The sequence below is a fragment of the Chiloscyllium plagiosum genome, unplaced genomic scaffold (genome assembly GCF_037043375.1).
Source record: "Chiloscyllium plagiosum isolate Xiang-an unplaced genomic scaffold, Cpla_swu_hap1 HiC_scaffold_3, whole genome shotgun sequence".
Lineage (NCBI taxonomy): Eukaryota > Metazoa > Chordata > Chondrichthyes > Orectolobiformes > Hemiscylliidae > Chiloscyllium > Chiloscyllium plagiosum.
The window spans coordinates 72,947,942-72,968,201 of NW_028270141.1; the positions used below are offsets into that span (position 1 = coordinate 72,947,942).

At 39.9% G+C, this 20,260-nt stretch overlaps 1 protein-coding gene across 1 annotated transcript in view; it reads right to left on the minus strand.

Moving 5' to 3' along the window:
• leg1.1 (liver-enriched gene 1, tandem duplicate 1) overlaps positions 1-18,047 on the minus strand; it is a 31,382-nt gene extending 13,335 nt beyond the window's left edge. The window contains exons 1-3 of the mRNA XM_043675037.2: positions 17,713-18,047; positions 9,036-9,122; positions 683-867 (exon numbers count right to left, since the gene is read on the minus strand). Of these exons, the coding sequence (XP_043530972.2) occupies positions 683-867; positions 9,036-9,122; positions 17,713-18,040 (600 nt within the window). The 5' untranslated portion in view covers positions 18,041-18,047. The remainder of the gene's footprint in view (positions 1-682; positions 868-9,035; positions 9,123-17,712) is intronic.
• Positions 18,048-20,260: the final 2,213 nt, after the last annotated feature.

A 20,260-nucleotide genomic window follows, 5' to 3' on the forward strand; every position in this document is an offset into this window, starting at 1 on the left:
CCCCCCTTCCACTCTGCCAAGGACAAGCAGGTCCTGGGCCTCCTCCACCACCAAACCATTAACACCCAATGCCTGGAGGAAGAACGCTTCATCTTCTGCCTCAGGACCCTCCCACTACATGGCATCAATGTGGATTTCACCAGTTTCCTCATTTCCCCTCCCCCCCACCTTATCCCAATTCCAACCTTCCAACTCGACACTGCCATTCTACCTGTCCCTCTTCCTTCCCACCCATCCGCTCCATTTGCCTCTCCGAGCTATCACCATTACCCTCATCTCCATCTACCTATCATACTCTCAGCCACCTTCCCCCAGCCCCACCCCCCTCCCATTTATCGCACCACTCCCTTGACTCACAGACTCATTCCCGATGAAGAACTTTTGCCTGAAATTTTGATTCTCCTGCTCCTCAGATGCTGCCTGACCTGCTGTGCTTTACCAGCACCACAATATGATGAGGCATACTATTTTGGTTTAGTACAGGCATGACTGCATCTCTTACTGTACTATACATGTTCACACCAATTTAATGCTTGAGAAACTAAGAAGATGTGAAACAATTAGTACACCATGATTTTTCTTCTTGGTTTCCATGCTGAATCAACCATTATCTGTCTCCATTTTTTTTAGATGCATGATAAATAAATGTGCAATATTCCAATAACTTGAAAGAGCAACATACCTGAAAAAAATGTGTCCACTTAGCCATTGTATCAGGAATGAGTACATGACAGTCTCTGGTGTTGTAACAAAAATCATCCACATGTTCTTCAGGAGGTGAGATTTCTATCTCAAAAGGCCATTCATCAAAGAAGCCTGCTTCAACTGCACCCAGAAATGGTATAGTGGCCAGATAGTAATTCATGCCTAAAACAGGAATGGATACAAAACTTGTGAGAAGGCCATAAGATCATCTTGTTCCTCAGATCTCCAGACATGTCAGTAGGCAGCATCTAAATCCTCTCAAACTCTCATGATTGGACATATATGAAAGTAATGGAATACTTGGCAATTTGTATATATCCCAGATTCCAGCAGACAGCAAAATTCAGTGAAACCTCCCAGTTTGAGTGTGGAGAAGTGAAGATATTCCTCTATAGAGATGATCAATTAATTACATATTAGTCAGATGACCTAATCTTTCACCTCTGCCTTTGAACACATTCACACCTTTAGTCAGAACATGATTTTCACAGCAGATTTACAGAAAGCAATTGATTTTTTTAAAGTTACTCAGATGTTCTTGTGCAACTTCCATTCCAACAGCCTCAAAGGTCTTTTCCGAAACGACTGGAGATCCCAATACCTATTCCCCGGCAATTCATTTCTTAAGTAAAAATCAATTCCTCAACATGTAAACTAGGAGTTACATGTAAACAGGATCAGAAACTAAATTCACATTTTACATTAACCTTATCCAAGAGAAACCTTGGATCAATGCATTTTTAATTCAGTTAATATTTTGGAAACCGTAAGACAAAGGAGAAGAAGTAACTTATTTGGCCTACTTTTCGAGTACTCTGCACAGTTCTGGTTGCCCTGCTATAGGAAAGGGTTCAGAAAACATTTACAAGGATCTTGCTAGAACTAAAGGGTTTGAGTTATGAGGAAAGGCTAGATAGCCTGGGACATTTTTCACTGGAGCATATGAAGTTGAGTGGTGACTTTATAGAGGTTTATAAAATCATGAGGGGCATAGAGGTGGTGAATAGCAAGGGTCTTTTTCTTAGGGTAAGGAGTTCAAAACTAGTGGACATATTTTTAAGGTGAGAGAATGATTTTAAAGGGGTCTGAGGGATAACCTTTTCACACAGAGGATGGTTCATATGTAGAAAGAACTGCCAGAGGAATGGTGGATGCAGGTACAGTTACAACATTTAAAATACATTGAATAGGTACATAAAAAGGAAAGATGTAGACGGATATGGGTCAAATGCATTTGGTCAGCATGGATGAGTTAGACCAAAGGGTCTGTTTTTGTGCTGTATGACTTTATGACTCAATGAGATTGTGGTTGATATCATAATATCCATCTCCATTTTTCTGCCTTTTCCCCTTAACCGTTGATTATCTTACTAATTAAAAATCAGTCTATTTCAGCCTTGACTATACTTAATGACCCATCCCTACAGCCCTTTGTGTTAAAGAATCCCACAAATCCACTGCACTCTGAGAGAAGAAATTTCTTCTCATCTCTGTCTTAAATGGGTGATTCCTTATTCTGAGATAATAGCCTATGGCTCTAGACACTTCTGCACGAGAAACAACTGTCATTACTGTTAATCTCCAAGACATCTCTAGTTCTTCGAATCTCCAATGAGTACAAGACCAACCTGATCAATGTCTTGTTGTAAGGAAATCCTTCCAATGCAGTTGGATCAACTGAGTAAAGCTTTGGACTGACTCCAGTGCCAGCGTATATTTCCTTAGATAAGGGAACCAAACATTATTCTAGGCATGGCCTAGCTAGTATCTTGTAAAGGTTTAGAAAAATGGATATCAACATTCCATCTATTAATGCCGAATTTCAATGTTAGGCTCCAAAATTGATTCCAAAATCCTTCTGTGCTTCAGCTTCCTGCAGTCTTTCTCCACCTAAATATTACTCAGCTCTTCTATTCCATTCTGCCAAAGCACATAACCCATGTTTTTCCATACCAAACTCCATCCAGCAAGTTTTTACCCACTCAATTAACCAAACTTTAACCTCTACTTAATTTGTGAACACAGGAACCAATTGATTTGTACTACATTTGGACAGTATTCTCTGGAAATACGTTATAACTTTACTAGTTTTGTTTATTCCAATTCCAATATTCAGCCTTCACTTGTGAAAAGAATAACCTGCCAGTTTCCTTGAATCATAATCCATTTACAGGACACTTCTGAAGTTCAATCTTATAAGTCGGAGTGGACGGGTAGCTCTCATTGTAATATTGCTCATGTACACTTTGCTTCCAGGGACAAGCACCCATCTCATGGATTGGGTCAGGATGCATCTCAGGTCTCTTCACTCACATTCTTAGTACTCATTCACTATGTTCCTACTTTGATGCTTACAACAATCCTGCTTTGGCTTGCCATTCAACACTTTGCTCCCTCAGCTGCTTTGAAGATTCACAATGCTTCTGTTTTTCTGAGTTGCTTAGTGCAGATGCAAAACCAGGTAGCGGGTCATGTTTGTCAGCATCCTTAGCCAAATGGGTCAAACTACAAATGGAAAAAGGCTACAACCACATCCAGAATGTGCAGAGTCAATGTTTTACTTTTCTGTCCCAATGTGCGGCTCTTTCTAGGGGACGGGAGGCCCTTCAAGGAGCAGGTTCATGAATCATGCTCTTGTACAACACAGGTTGCAGTCATTTGCAATCATGTCATTGTGTTCTGTCCAACTGTGTGAGGTGCAAATGTTGATCACAAGCAACTTTGACCATGTTATTCATCATTGCAGAGTGAAGATAATTATTTCGGTGAAGCAGAAGCAGGCAACCTTAGAAGTTACATGTATGGGCCACAAACTGCAAAGCTAATGCAAGACCGTGTGGGCGGCACTGTGGCACAGTGGTTAGCACTGCTGCCTCACAGCGCCTGAGACCCGGGTTCAATTCCCGCCTCAGGCGACTGACTGTGTGGAGTTTGCACGTTCTCCCCCCGTGTCTGCGTGGGTTTCCTCCGGGTGCTCCGGTTTCCTCCCACAGTCCAAAAGATGTGCAGGGTCAGGTGAATTGGCCATGCTAAATTGCCCGTAGTGTTAGGTAAGGGGTAAATGTAGGGGTAAGGGTGGGTTTCGCTTCGGCGGGTCGGTGTGGACTTGTTGGGCCGAAGGGCCTGTTTCCACACTGTAATCTAATCTGTAATCTAATCTAATCTAATCTGTAATCTGATCTAATCTAAAAAAACCTCATAGGCTACACAGGGATAGGAAAGGATTTGTTCTCATTTGAAGTGTAATGTAAGATGCTTTTATGCGCAATGATATTCTCCATGGGTTTTGGTGGATTGGGAGGAGAAAGGTTTCATATTCATGAAGCACTTAATCTTCTACTGTGTCTTTGAAACATGACTGGACCTTATTCTGATGAATGCACTATTGTCAAAGCATCATGCAGGGACATTTTATGGCCCTCTTTCTCAGAGTTTCCCATATCCTACTGTATCAAGGAATGATGCCAATACTAACAGCTCATATTACTGAGAACCTGCTCTGGTTCTTACATTCCCCAAACAGATTCATTATGAGCATGACCTTTGGATGCAACCACAGCAGGAGTTATCCCTGTTGTTGCGCAGAGAAATGGAGGAGAACGGGATGCGCCAAAAAGTTATGTACCAGCAGCAACCTCCAACAGTTGCTAAACAGCTTCCATATGTAGCAGTTGAAGCTAAGGGTCCCTTCAAGAGGTAGAGGATGGCCAGAGTATTTTTATTGTTGATATCTTTTCCTCCAGATGATCAAGGCACAGTGTTGACTCAGGCTGGGGATGTCCCAGGGCACTATGATTGACTGTGCCAATTGGTAGAGCAGGATCTGTGACCTGAGGGAGAGGGTGGCAATCCTATACCAGTAACTGTCAAGCTGACAGCTGCTTTGAACATTTATGTGGGATCTCTCAATTGTCAACTCAGAAATATATCAAGCCTGTTACTGATGCCAATTATGGCAGGTCCCATCACTTTATCCTGTTTCCCTGTGATGAGGTCAGTTCTGCAACTTGGGAAATAGGATTCAGGACCAAGCTGGCTTCCTGCAGGTGCAGGATACTATAGGCTGTGTACATACTGCACCATTTCAAAATTCCATTGAATTCATCAATAGAAAGGTATTCTACTCCTTCAATGTACTAGTGACCTGTGATCATCAGTACCATTCCTTGGAAGTGTGCGCTGATACCCTGAGAGCTACCGTGATGCCCATATCCTTGAGACTCTTATGTTCCTGCCGTGTATGAGCTGGCCAGATGCCTTACTAAGTTGTTACTGGGGACAAGAGCTTGCAGCCCTAGTATTCTCCCATAACAGGAAATAGCCTTTCCACTTCATCCATGTCAAAACCCCTCAGGATGTTATGTATTTCAATGAAGCTGCAGTAGTACTGTGGCTGGATTGGGTTTATCTGGTTACGCTTCTCTTCTCCAGGGGTTGAAATTCTAGCCCATCCAACCTTTCCTCACAAGACAATCTTCCCATTCCAGGTATTAGTTTAGTGAACCTTCTTTAAATAGCCTCCAATATATTTACATTGCTTCTCAAATATGGTGACTAATACATTGCACAGTACACTCAGTGTGGCCTCACCAGTGCTCTGTAAACTAAAGCGTAACCTGCCAACTCTCTGCTTATAATAAGTGATGATATTCCATTAGCTTTCCTAGTTACTTGTTCCCAAGAACCAGGTCTAGCAGTTCCTCCTTTCTTACTGGACTGGACACATACTGCTGTAGAAAATTCTCCTAGACATTATCTAAGAATGCATGCTCCTCTCTTCCCTTAGCATTGCCATTATCTACTAAGTCCTCTTCTATTAAGTAATAAGTTCTACATTATAATTAGTCTATAATTCTTGCACCGCCTTGTAATTTATTTGCAGATTTGTCCCTCTACATTCTTTGCATGAGTTGGTGGTCTATAAACTGCATTCTTCTTGTTCGTCAGTTCTAGTGTAATTAATTCAGCCCTTAAGCCCTCTGAGACGTCCTCTTTGCCCAGTACTACAATGCTTTCCTTAAGCAAGACTGCCACTCTGCCTGAAATCTTCCTTTCCTATCTTACCTGAACATCTTGCAATCAGGAATATTTAACACTGAGGAACCATTGCTCTTTACAGTATCCAGAATGGAACACCATTCTTGAGTGGGACATTGGCAACTCTTGCACTAGCTGTCTGGTTGTCTTGACTGTCTAGTAGTCATCCATTTCCTATCTACCTACATGTAATAAACCTAGAAAGTGACCACTTTCTGGATGTGCAATCCATCCAACTCAGACTTTTGGTGCACCACAATGACATCAGCCACAATTTGAGTTCAAAAACCAAGAGGTCAGGCTCCTATATCCAGAAGTAGCTCCTGCTCATATATTCATATTGGTCACATGAAGTGACCACAATTCCCAAATACCAAATGAGAGGCACTCTACATGACCTAGTTACTAAATGTGTGCAACATTAGCAACAATATGGATGAATTGATGCCACTTATAAAAATAAAGCTTAACTGCCATTATGAAGATGTGGCTGCAGTGTGCCACACGCTGGACTGAATGTGTAAAAGGTATTCAACATTTAGGAGCATTAAACAAAAAATGAAAATGAGGTGGGGTAGTGCTCTCCCAGGAAATTATCCTGAACTTCACATCTAGGCTACCTTTGCCCATTTGATTGTTCCAGTCTATATGTAGATAATACGTCCCCATGATTATTGCATTAGCTTCTTGACAGGCTCCCATTATTTCTTCCTTTATATTTCATCCTACCATGTAGTTACTGTTAAGGAGCATGAACATCACTCCTACAAGTTACTCCTTGCCCTTATCATTTCTCATCTCTACCTAAGTTACTTCTACAACCTAGTTGCTTGAACTTAGATAGTTCCTCATTAATTTGCTCATGCCATGACTAAATAACAGAGTTATTCCTCTACTTTTTCCTAGCTTGTATCCTTCCCAAATATCTTGTAACATTCAATGTTCAGGTCTGAATCTATCTTACCTTGCAGCCATGTCTCAGTAAAGGCTTTCAGATCATTCTTATTTGCTTCTATTTGTGCAAGTGGTCCATATTGTTTTGAATATTATATGCATGTTATATGAATGTAATATAAAAGAGTCTTAAATGTTGTCCTTTATTATTTTGTAACCTCTAATCTTATCAGATGATGTACTCTATTTCTTCTTGGCCATTTGTCATTTTGCACATAAATACTTTCTCTCCTCCCCTATCTTTACTCTTGGATTTACTACATCTCCCCAAATTTGATCTCTTGCCCCTTCCGTTTAGTTTTCTTTCTACATTCCTAATGATGTAGCTCAATAGAACAATGGTCCCAGCACAACCCAGATGTACATCCTTCTAATGTTACTGGCATTTATTTTTCCAGTAATGGTGTCAGGGCCCAATGCACCAGAACCTACTTCTCCACACTAATCTTTGAGCCATACTGTCATTTCTTGAATCTTATTTGCCTGATGTCAATTCATTAACAATCTGGAAATTACTACCGCTGAGGTGTAGCTCTTTGATCTTGTGCTGAGCCCCTCATACCACCTATGCAGAACCTTTTCCTTGTCCTGTCATTGGTACCATCTGGACCATAACAACTGGATCGTCTCCTTCCTATGGTAATTTCCTCTCCAGTCCTGTGCAGATTTCCTTAACTCTGGCATGTTGCAGGCAATACCAAACTCTCGGTCTTTTCCACTGGGAAATGTCAATCTCTGATTGTCCCTGCTACCACTAGATCCCTTTTTGCTGCCTCCACTTGAATGGCTTTCTGCACTATGGCACCATTGTTAGTTAATATATACACCCCACTCTCATCCAAGCAAGCCAAAACTACTTCAGATGGGTTGGACAATTGCAAAGGCTGAGGTTTCTCCACCTCCTCTGTTCCCATATGTGCCTCACACACAGTCACATTTTTCTATCCCTGATCAGTGACAAGCAGAAAGCCATATGCTAAGGGGTCTTACTGCTTCCTAGGATAAGGTGTCCATCTAATTTCCACACCTCCTAACGTTTCAGTGAGTTTTCAGTCCAGCCTACAGTTCATAAACTCTGGGCCATCACTACTTGGGGTGCAAACACCTACTGCAGATATGTTTGCCATGGATTACATTGGAATCCAGACGTTCCCACTTGCTGCACACGTGACACATCATCTTTCCTAAAAGCCATAATTCATTTTAATAAACTATTTAATTACTTTATTCAATCTTTAGATTCCTGTATTTTTATTTACTTCCTTTACCTTAGCTCTAGTATTCTTTTAAGTCTTTGGAGTAAAATATACCTTAATCAATTACCAGATACTTGCCAAACAGCCAAGTTCCATGATCCAAGGTGGCGGTGGTACCAGAGTTCGTCCCCTCCATCCATTTATTTTCTTTTTTTTCTCTTTTGTGCTTTTTTCCTTCTTTCTTCTTGGCAATGTCATGAACTCCCAGCCTCAATGCAGACTCGGACTCTTGGCCTCAGCGTGGAAGCGGCACAGTGGTCTTTCAGCCCAGCGTGATGTGGCGGTCTCTCAGCAGCCCAACATGGCAGTCTCTTGGTGGCCCATAATGGCAGTCCCTCAACAGCTTGGAATGGCCTCAGTGTCGACTTCTGGTCTCAGAATGATTGCAGAGTGGTCTCTCTCTGCCTCAAAAGCCTCAAAGTAGTACCTGGCAAAGTCTGGAATCAAGGCCCAGCACAGCCTAAACGGTAGATGCTGGTGTAGACTGGGTTGGAAGGACTGTTATTTCTTTATTTTTCTAATTTATCCTATGATCTATAATGCTAGACTTTTTATTTATTTGCTTTTGTAATATTTTTCCCCTAAGAAATTGTACTTAAGAATCTGTACCTAGGTATCTTTGTATCTAAGATGGTGCCATAAGTGGCAACTTGTAAACTCTTCACTGTACTCATTTGATTATATGTGACAATAAAACTAATTCTATCCTATTCTAACCAGTCACCTACCTGCTTCCGTGTGATTTCATATTAGATTTTTCCACTGGGCAGGGATATGAGAGAAATAGGTCAAGTAGTACAAGACAGCTTCTCCCCGCTCTTTTTAAATTTGCTGCTGCCTTCTCCTCCTCTCAGTTCTGTCTTTGCAATGAAACATCTCACCTTATTGGGTTATTGTAAACATTCAACAAATTGGCACTGCAAAGAGCGAACTACTTTGACCAGTTTATGAATTAACTTTAGCTGGTTCTTAATTGATTCCTGCAGTGCAGTTAGTTTGAATTATATTTGAAAAATATAGTCGAGGAGTGTGATAAAAACAATTTTATACACTTTCGTTAATTCAAGAAATGTTACTACTCACAGGACCACCAACTTGTTGTTGAAATACATAGTGGGTCACCAGTTTGCTGACCACAAGACGTTGCATCAGATGGATCTGCTAATCTACCTAGAATAACAAGACAACTAGTTATGCTCACCAATATACTATTATCCAATTCTACATCTCAGTTAATATTATTGGGGTCATTGCAACAAAATGATATTCAAAACCTCTCAGAAATCAAATGAATGTTTTTACAAACTGATTGCAATGATAATAAGAACATATTCCCACATTTGTGAGTTTTTGCTTTTAATTGCTGTTTTCTTGTTCATATTCCCTTTGCAACATTTTATACAAAGGCTGACAAACTCTTCTTAAGTCTGTCATTCCTGCTTTGAAACTATTTGTTACAAGATATATGAGAACCCCTGAGATTGTTCACTGACAAAATTCCCTCTCTTCTCCCTATCAATAAGTCTTTTGACCTGATTTGTTGTTACTCAGATTCCATTGGGAATTCAGCATGTGAAGAATTCTGAGCACCATTTCTCATCCTACCTGTCTATGTTAACACTTAAGAGGAATATATCACTATGCTATGTTGTTCCTTTGTAATTTTTATTTGGTGTTCAGTGAACCTCTGTTGCAGCGGTTCTGTGGTTAGATTAGATTTATCTAAATACTTTCCTACAAGTACTTTGTGTTGCGATGAATGTTTTCATATTTTCATTGGCAGACCAAACAAATTTAGTAAATTAAAGCAAAAAACTGTGGATGCTGGAAATCTGAAACAGTCACAGAAAAATCTCAGTAGATCTGGCTACATCTGCAGAGGGAGAGATAGACACTTAAAGTTTTGAGTCCAGTATGACTCTTCTTCAGACTCTTCTATTCTGCTGAGATTTTCTAGCAAATTTTGTGTTTGTTTCAAATTTAGTAAATATTACTCCAATTGCTAAGTTGCAAAGGAGGTCTGAATGATTCAAAGTGTTGCTATGTAATTAGAAAAAAAACCCTATTATTTAATAGCTTTTTGAAATCAACATCATTCTTGTTAAATAGTTTGTGCTGACATTTGTATGTGTAACACGTAAATGCTCTAACTTGGATGAAGTTGGACCATAAAGGAATAGCATCGCGTTGACCTTCAGTTTGTCCACAACATTTTTAGGAAACTAACCAGACAAACCCACCTTGCCACAGAAATATAGTGAACACCAAATAAAAATAACAAACGAGAAACATAGCATGCTAATATGTTGCCTTAAGTGTTAATATACAGACAGGTAGAATGAGAAATGGTGATCAATATTCTTCACATGCTGGATTCCTGATGGAATTTGGGTAGCACAAATCAGGGCAAAAGATTTATTCAGAGGGAGGAGAGAGAGAATTTTATTAGTGAACAATTTCAGGGATTCTCATAAATCTTAGGTTTGTTGATCTGAGACACCAGAGTTTATGCTACATTTAGGATCATTAAAAAACAAAAAGAAAGCAGAAATCTCACAGATATTTTTAATCAATCTGTTCAGATGTATTATGTCACACCTTTGTTGTAGATGGGGCACAAGACGTAGGCCTTCTGTTCCAGAGGTAAGGACAGTGCTACTGTATTGCAAGAGTCTCCATTTAGAAATATCACATACATTTATTTGGTATTTTTATTTTTGATGAAGTATGTGTGCATTTGCTTATCTATTTGATCATTGGAAAGGACAAGAATGGTGCCTTTAGTGAATCCAGACACCCCGCTAATTAGACTTCTAACACTTCAAAATGTAAGCCTTTCATAAAGCAAGAAAAAAAGTAGCTTGCTAACAAAGACAGAGAGTAACAAAGGAGTACCTGTAACATGAAGAAGAGGTGGTGAGTAGACATGGCAAAGGAAATGTTACATCATGCTTACATGAATGATATCTGTGGCACCTTTACTGCTACAAAGATCATTTATGGTCTGAGCACTCCAGGTTCATCTCTTCTGAGATCTAAGGATGTGGGAAATCAGATCATGGAAAAGCAAAATGTCAACACGTATTGCAGAGAGCTTTTTAAGACCTTTTTGATCAAGAATTCAGTGTTGATGAAAGTATTTTCAATTGCAACCCTCAGCACTCAGTTAGAGATGAGCTCAGATCTTAACAACTGCCTAATGGGGTGATGAAAGCCATCAGATAAATGAAGAACAACAAAGCGCCTGAGGCAATGGAATCCTTGGGAAAATATTTAAATACAGAGTGAGGAACTAACATTACATAGCCGTGCTCTCATCCTACAAATTTGGAATGAAGAAGATGTTCTGAACAATGTTCAAAGTTGTAATAATCTTCAAGAAAGACAACAAATCCCTCTATGAAAAATTACAGACAACTTCCTGCTCTTCATTGCAGGAAATATCATTATATAGACTGAGGATTGTAACGGCACAAAATGTACTCTGCTTGGGGGATTTCAATGTCCATCACCATGAGTGGCTCAGCAGCAGCATTACTGATTGAGCTGGTAGAGACCTTAAAGATAAAGCTGCTCAACAGAGTCTGCAGCAGGTGGTGAGGGAACTAGCAAGAGGGAAAAACAACTTTACCTCAGCTTCACCAAACTGCCAGCTGAAGATTAATCTATCCATGACAGTATCTGTAAGAATGACTACTGCACAGTCATGTGGAGATGAAGTCCTGCTTTCATGATATTCCACATGGTAGCTCAGTGGTTAGCAATGCTGCCTCACAGAGCTAGGGACCTGGGTTCAATTCCAGCCTCAGGTGACTGTCTGTATGCAATTTCACATTATCTTTGTATTTGCTTGGGTTTCCTCCAGGTGCTCCAGTTTACCCCCACGGGCCAAAGATGTGCATGGTCATGCTAAATTGCTCATCGCTGGGCGTCCATGAGGTGCTGTGGGCCATCTGTAGCAGCAGAATTGTAGTTTAGCATAATCTGTAACCACATGGTCAAGCCATGGGATCAATCCTGGTTCAATAGAGAGTACAGGGGGGCATGCAGGTGCAGCACCAAGCATACCTGAAAATGAAGTGTCAACCTGGTGAAGCTATGAAACAGAATTACTTGCATGCCAGACATCATAAGCAGCAAATGCTAGAGCTAAGTGATCTCACAACCAACAGATAAGATCTAAGCTCTGCAGTCCTGCCACATCTATTTGTGAGTGGTGGTGGACAATCAAACAACTCACTGGAGGAGGAGACTGCACAAATCATAGAATCATAGCATCCCTACAGCGTGGAAGCAGGCCGTTTGGTTCATCAATTGTCCCCATCTTCAATGATGGAAGAGCCCGGCACATCAGCACAAAATATAAGGCAGAAACATTTGCAGCAATCTTCAGCTAGAAGTGTTGAGTGATGAGCCACCTCAGCTTACTCCAGTGGTTCCTAGCATTATAGATACCAGTATTCAGTCAATTCATTTTACTCCACATGATATCAAGAAATGTTTGGGGACACTGGATACTGGAAATGGTATCAGCTCTGACAACATTCCGGCAAAAGTGCTGAAGACTTTTGCTCCAGAACTTGCCACTCCCCTACCCAAGCTCTTCCGGTACAGTTACAACACTGGCATCTATCCAATAGTATGGAATACTGCCCAGGTACATCCTGTACATAAAAAGCAGGACAAATCCAACCCAGACAATTACTGCATCATCAGTCTGCTCTTGATCATCAGTAAAGTGATATAAGGTGTCATCAACTGTGCAATCAAGCAGCACCTGCTCAGTGACGCCCATTTTGGGTTCCACCAGGACCACTCAGTTCCTGACCTCATTAAACTGTTGGTTCAAACATGGACAAAAGAGCTGAATTTCAGAGGTGAGGTGAGAGTGACAGCCCTTGGCATCAAGGCTGCATTTGAACAACTATGGCATTAAGGAGCCCTCGCAAAACTGGAATCAATAGGTGTCAGTTGCCAAACTCTCCACTGGTTGGAATCATACCTAGCACATAGGAAGATGGTCATGGTTGTTGGAGGTCAGTCATTTCAGCTCCAGGACATCTCTGCAGGAGATCCTCAGCGTAGTGTGCAGGGCCCAAACATCTTCAATTACTTCTTCAATAACCTTCCCACCATCGTAAGGTCAGAATTTAGAATGATCATTGATGATTCCACAATCTTCAGCACCAATCATGACTCCTCAGATACTGAAGTAGTCAATGTTCAAATGCAACAAGATCTGGACAATATCCAGGTTTGGGCTGACAAGTGGCACATAACATTCATGCCACACAAATGCCAAATTATGACCATCACCAATAAGCGACAAATTAACCACCATTGCTTGTGAATCAATGGTGTTACCATCACTGAATTCCTCACTGTCAACATCCTTGGGGTTACAATTGACCAGTGCTCACTGGTGACACCACAGCAGCTACAGGAGGCTAGGAATACTGCGGGAAGTAACTCATCTCCCAACTCCCCAAAACCTGTCCATCATTGACAAAACACAAGTCAGGAGTGTAATGGAATATTTGTCTGGATGAGTGCAGTTCCAACAACACTCAAGAATCTTAACACCATCCAAGACAAAACAGCCTGCTTGATTGGCACCACATCCACAAACATCCACTCCCTCTACCACTGATGCTCAGTAGTAGTAGTGTGTACTATTTACAAGATGTACTGCTGCACAAATTCACCAAACATCCTCAGACAGCACCTTCCAAACCTACGACCACTTCCATCTAGAATGACAAGGACAGAACATATATGAGAACACTATCACATTCAAGTTTCCCTCCAAGCCACTCACCATCCTAACTTGGAAATGTATCAGTGTTCCTTCATTGTCGCTGGGTCAAAATCCTGGAATTCCTTCCCTAAGCACATTATGTGTTGACAAGAAGGCAACTCATCACCACCCTCTCAAGGGCAACTGGGGACTGGCAATAAATGCTGGCCAGCCAGTGATGCCCACATCCCACAAATGATTTAAAAAGTCTTCTGAACAGACTCATTACACGTACTGAACAGCAACCCTCTAAATCTCAAGATGGGTTCACGCTATCAATGGTCACAGCAAACATGATTTTCACATCTTGCCAATGACACAAAAATCTTGCAGACAACATTAAATTCTTTATGTGTTTTTTTTTCAACTTGAGCAAGGCCTTTAAATCTGTAAATTATGAGGCACTCCAGCAAGTTCTACTCATTTATGGGAGTACTCCAAAATTCGTCACCATTCTTTGTGACTTGCACCCTGGTGGACTGCAACTCTATTTATCAAACAGTATCAAGCTGGGGGGTGTTCAGAAATGTTATCAGAATGTTGTTGGGATGGTAGATTTGAGTTATAAAGAAAGGCTGGATAAGCTGGGGCTTTTTTTTCACTAGAGTGTAGGAGGTTGAAAGGCGACCTACTAGAAATTTATAAAATAAGGAGAGGTAAAGATAACACTATGGTAGTTGTCTTTTCCCTAGGATGGGGAATTTCAAGAGTAGGAGGCACATTTTTATGGTGAGAGAAGAGAGATTTTAAAAAGACATTAGAGGCAATTTTTTTTACACAGACGGTGGTTCACTTGTGGAATGAACTTCTTGAGGAAGTGATGGATATGGGTATAATTACAATGTTTAAAAGACATTTGGATAGATACTCGAATAGGAAAGGTTTGGAGCGGTATTGGCCAGGAGCAGGCAGGTGGGGCTAGTTTAGGTTGGGATTATATTTGGCATGGACTGGTTGGACCAAAGGGTCCATTTTCATGCTAAATGACTCTATGACTCTGATTACTCCAATTAAAGTAATCACAGTAAAACCATCTGACTTCAGTCAATGATCTCCAAAAAAGTGATGATTCACCAGTAATATAGGGACTTCTGATAGTGGTGGTGAGCAGTCTACTTGAACTACTGCAGTCTATTTGGCGTAGGTACACCCACAATATTGTTGGGGAGGAATTTCCAGGATTTTGACTCAGTGATGGTGAAAGAATGGTGATTTATTTTCAAGTCTGGATGGCACATTGTCGAGAAGGGAACTTGCAGGTGGTGATGTTCATTTATATCAATTCTCTTGTCCTTCAAGATGTAAGTGGTAATGGGTATGGAAGGTGCTGGCTAATGGTGAATTCCTGCAGTGCATCTTGTGAATGATACATACTGCTGCTGTTGAGCATTAGTGACGCAGGTAGTGGATGAGGTGTAATATTGGATGAGGTGCCAGTTAAGTGGCTGCTTTCTCTTGCATGGTCTAAGCTTATTGACTGTTGTTGGAGCTGCACTCATCCAGGCAAATGGGGAGGATTCCATCAGACTTATGATTTGTTCCTTGTAGATGATGGACAGGATTTGGGGAGTCAGTGGATGGGTTACTTGCTGCAGGATTCCTAGCCCCTGATCTGCACTTCTAGTCACATTATTTATCAGGCAAGTCCATTTTGTTCCTCATCAACAACAGTGCCCAGGATTTTGACAGTACAGAATTCAGTGATAGAAATACCCAAGGTCAGTGGATAGAATCTCTCTTATTGGAATTGATCTTTGTCTGACATCTGTGCTATAAATGTTATTTTCCACTTATGAGTCCAGGGCATACTGCATTTTAACATAGACTGATTCAGTATCTGCAACATTGCAAATGGCACTGAACACTGTGTCATCAGCAGCAGAAACTTCTACTTTTCACATTATGATGGGGGGGAAGGCCATTGATGAAGCATCTGAAGACGGTTAGACCTAGGACACCATCCTGAGGGACTCCTGCAGAGATGTCTTGGGTTTGAGCTGACTGAACTCCAACAACCACAACCATCATCCTTTGTAATGGGTATGATTCCAACTAGAGGACAGTTCTCTATCTCCTGCAATTCCCATTGTCCTTTGTTTTACTTGGGCTTCTAGGTGCCTCATTAGGTCAAATGTGGTCTTGAAGTCAAGGATATTGAATCTCACCTCACCTTTTGAGTTCAGGCCTTTTTATTCACATTTTTGGGTAGATACCAGTGTTGTAGCTATATTGGAATGGCTTGCCTAGGGACATAGAATGTTGTGGAGCATGCCTTCAGTACTTTTGCTGACATGCATTGCTTTCAGGTGTTTACTGATAAGACATGGAATGGACCAAATTGGCTAAAAGTCTGTAATGCTTAGACCTCCAGAGGATGCCAAGATGGAATATACACTTGGGACTTCTGAACAAAGATTATTGCAAATGCTTCAGCCTTATCGCTTGTACTGATGAGCTGGGCTTTCCCATCATGGTAATATTTGCCTCCTTTTCCTCCAGCGAATTGTTTAATTGTCCACAATCATTCATGACTAAATGTAGCAGGACTGCAGGGCTTAGACCTCATTTGTGGGTTGTAGAATTTCTTAGCACGATGTATCACTTGCTCCATATGCTGTTTGTCACACAAAGGGTCCTGTGTTGTAGCTTCACTAGGTTGACGCCTCATTTTTAGGGACTCCTGATATTGCTGCTGGCATGTCATGCTGCACTCTTCTTTTGAACCAGGTTGTCCCTGGGCTTGATGGTCAGTGATGTGTTGGAGCTGATCTCCAGAAAATAATCGCCATATATGCTGAGGCATATGTGAAGATGGGGCACATATTCAACATTCAGAAAACCAAAGTCTTCCATCAACAAATTCAAATGATTGTTAGATTTGTTAGATTTCATAATTAATGCTTGGAAAGTGCGGAACTCTTCCAATAACTTGATAATTACCTTTCTCAGAAAGTGAACATTGACAAAGAAATTTAGGATTACCTGAAATTTGCTAAGGCAATCTTTAGCCACATGTGAAAGGGTGTTTGGAGATCACAACTACAAAATTGAAACAAAGGTCATGATTTATCACAAGCTCATGGTCTCTTCCTTACATTACAGGGCTGAAACATTGTCAGTGCACAGGAGGCACCTCAAAATACTGGAGTCTTACCACCATTGCTGCTTGTAGAAAATCTAAAATATCAAGTGAAAGGACAGATGCACCAATAGCATTGAATTCTCATAAGCAGGTTCCGCAAATGCCGAGACTATGCACTTCTGATATCAACTTTTTTAGTTTGGCCATACAATTTGGAAGCCAGATTTCAGCCTCCCAAATCAGAATGTCTTCATCCACCTCAGTCAGGGCAGATGCATGAGAAACAGGAGGCAGAAGTGGATAGATTCATGTTAAGTGAGGGAATCAAATATTGGATTTATTGACTGCCAGAGTAGGTTTGAGGCAGTACTTTTGTTCTTATTTTGTATGTGCATGAGTTCTAGGACATGCAGAAAAACAACATTTAAAAAATGCAACATTGTCAACATCTCCTGGGCCTGGACCAAACTAAATCCACTCAGTGTCTGTGGAAAATCTCAATAACAATATAAAGATGAGGAAAAGGATGAGTGGCAAAAAGCACAAGACATTTTTCAAATGCATAATACAAATCCAGACATCCCTCAGGACAAAAGGATGTCCTACACAAAGCCTCAAGATCCCAAATCATCCTTATGAGCTTTTTCAGAACCACGGAAAAAATGATTCCTGCTGGTGATGGATAGTAGTCAATAGTACTTCAAACTGTAAGCGTGGACAGTATGCAAATTGCATTTAGATTTAAGACTATTATCCTGGTATTATTATGTTTATATATAATTGTACTTTTGAATAACATTTGTTCCTGTACAGTCCATTTGCAGTACTCAGAATGACATGAATTTTGCACATATCATGAACACATTTAATTAATCTCATACCTGTGTTAAACTGCCATCCATGTTGCAGTGGCAAACCCCACAACACATTTCCTGTATTCCTGGGTCCAAAACTTTCCATGTACTTAGCTGTGACACTCAGAAGTATTTTATACATTCCCATTCGTTCCAGATAATTCCAAGGATTAATAACCGTTTTGTTATGGATGGTAACAAAACCAGCCAGTGAGTCTGGAACATTATCCCATAGTGGTGGATAATTTTCAGCTTCTCTCATGCTGTCATGTCCGTTTACATTTGAACAAATTATCAGTAATGCAGAAAGGAATGCAGTGGCAGGTGCTTTGCAAACTGGAATAGGCCACGCCATTTTGAATGACTTCAAAAAAATGTTCAATTCTCTTTTTATATGCTCCATGGTCTCCTCTGTATGTTTGCTATGAATTATCATGAATTTCACAAGTGTTTCTTTTCCCAGTGTCATTAATGAGTTTCAACCTCACTCATGTGACAACTGAATTAACAACAAATCAATACAATTGGATAATGAGCTATGACTTCTTAACAAGACAGTACATGCTGGGGGTAAAGCTTAGAATGACAATGGATTAAGTTATGATCATATTACTCAGAGTCAAATTCTGAGAAATACAAGTTAGCCATCATCATTCATCCAGTTAAAATTTTCTTTAACATCATCAAAGAGTAATTCTTAGCAGCAGTATGTTGCTCAAATATCCGTCCAAGCTTTTTTAATATTCATGTTGCCTTTTGCATTCTGCACACCTTTACCTTGTAAAACAATTATAACTGACTAAGAGGTAAGGAACGGAACTTCCATAAGTCGAGAGGCCGCTTCATTGGAGGTTCTTCAAAATAAGAAGAGCTTTATACCACGTTTAATTTTTATATTAGATCTATATTAGATCTTTCCTTCATGCTCCAAGTGAAAAAGTACTTTACTCCCTATACAGATACCCTCACTTTAAAGTGCTCAAAAATTCAAAAAGTGGAAGAATGTCTTAGTTAATTTCTTTATTTGTCATTAAATATATTCTACAAGGCTATAGCCAGATATCCTTCAGTAATGTCAAGATTTTATTCAGAAATGCGCTAAAGATAGGGACACATACTTACAAAATCCACGTTTTTCGGTTATGTATTATGAAATGCATAAAGTATTATGAAATGGTGTACATCAAATATTTCTAAACTCTTCTACATTCTTAAGTGACTCTTTTATGAACTGCTGAAATAATTTCATTTTATGAAAAAATAATCAAAGTTCCTACATATGAGAGAGGAGATTGAGTAACAAGTGTAATGTAAAGACAAATTGACCAATTATTCATTAGAGCTGTTTTGTACATGTGGAGGTGTTCTCTTTCTATTGGTTGTGAAGTAAATCTTTCCTTAAGGTAATTTATCTTATTTGTAATTTTCTTGCTATCACTCTAAGTGACCTTCATCTCTCCCTTTCTCACAATTTAGACTAGTTCACTGTTATAAGTGAGGTAGTTTAAGGTGGTGTCTGAAATCAAACAGCTGCTATTTCTCCCATTGTCAATGACTTAAATTTAACTCCATGGGGTTTGTTTCAAGGGCAACAACTGAATTGCTTAGTGAATTAATAACTAATATTATTTAATCAATTTATTACATGTTGGAAGAAAATTCTTCATGGCCAACTGAGTTTTGCATTTAAATTCTCCACGTACATGGTAATGCAAATTCACAATGTTTAACTTCACATTTACTTATTTTACAAATGTCTTACCGATACAAATTACGCCGTTATCATTTCATTTGCATTACTCAGGCCAATATACAGCATACCAATCATTCATGAAGATGTAAAACAATTTCTCTCATCTCTCCTCATAACTAACATCTTTAATTCCTGGTATCATTCAAATAAATAACCTCTGCCTGCTTTAATTCACAGCTTTTTCCAAATATGGTGTTCAGCTTTGAACACAACACATAGACTAAATGATGCCATGCCCAGTGATACACATGTACCATGAATGAATATAAACAAAAAACAACATAGAAACATGTTTCTAATCGGGTGTCATGCTTCACAAGATCTGAGTTAAGATGGACCAACATTCATAGAGTCATAGAGATGTACTGCATTGAAACGGCCTCTTTGGTCCAATTCATCCATGCTGATCAGATCTCTTAGATCTTTAGGAAACATTCTGGTCACATGATATAATACATCGATGATGTCATAAGCATGTCTCTTACACTAACAATGAGATGTAACACATCATACCCTTTTTGAAAAGTTTAAAATTTATGCTATGATTGTATATGTTATCAAATTGATAAATATATAAACATCTAAAATATAGTTGACAAAATCAGTATTTCAAACTTGAGTATGACATTTCGGAGGTTTGACATTTTGTTAAGTTTTTATAATCATATAACTGTCTGGAGAGGTAGACAGTGTTGTCTGTTGAACTTGCTTGAAAACCTGACTGTCTCACTGCTGATTCCTGTCACTCTGCATAACTGCATAATCATCAAAATTAGAGTGTTCTTCCTCACATTCTTTGGTCCAAGATGGTTTTTGTTCCTT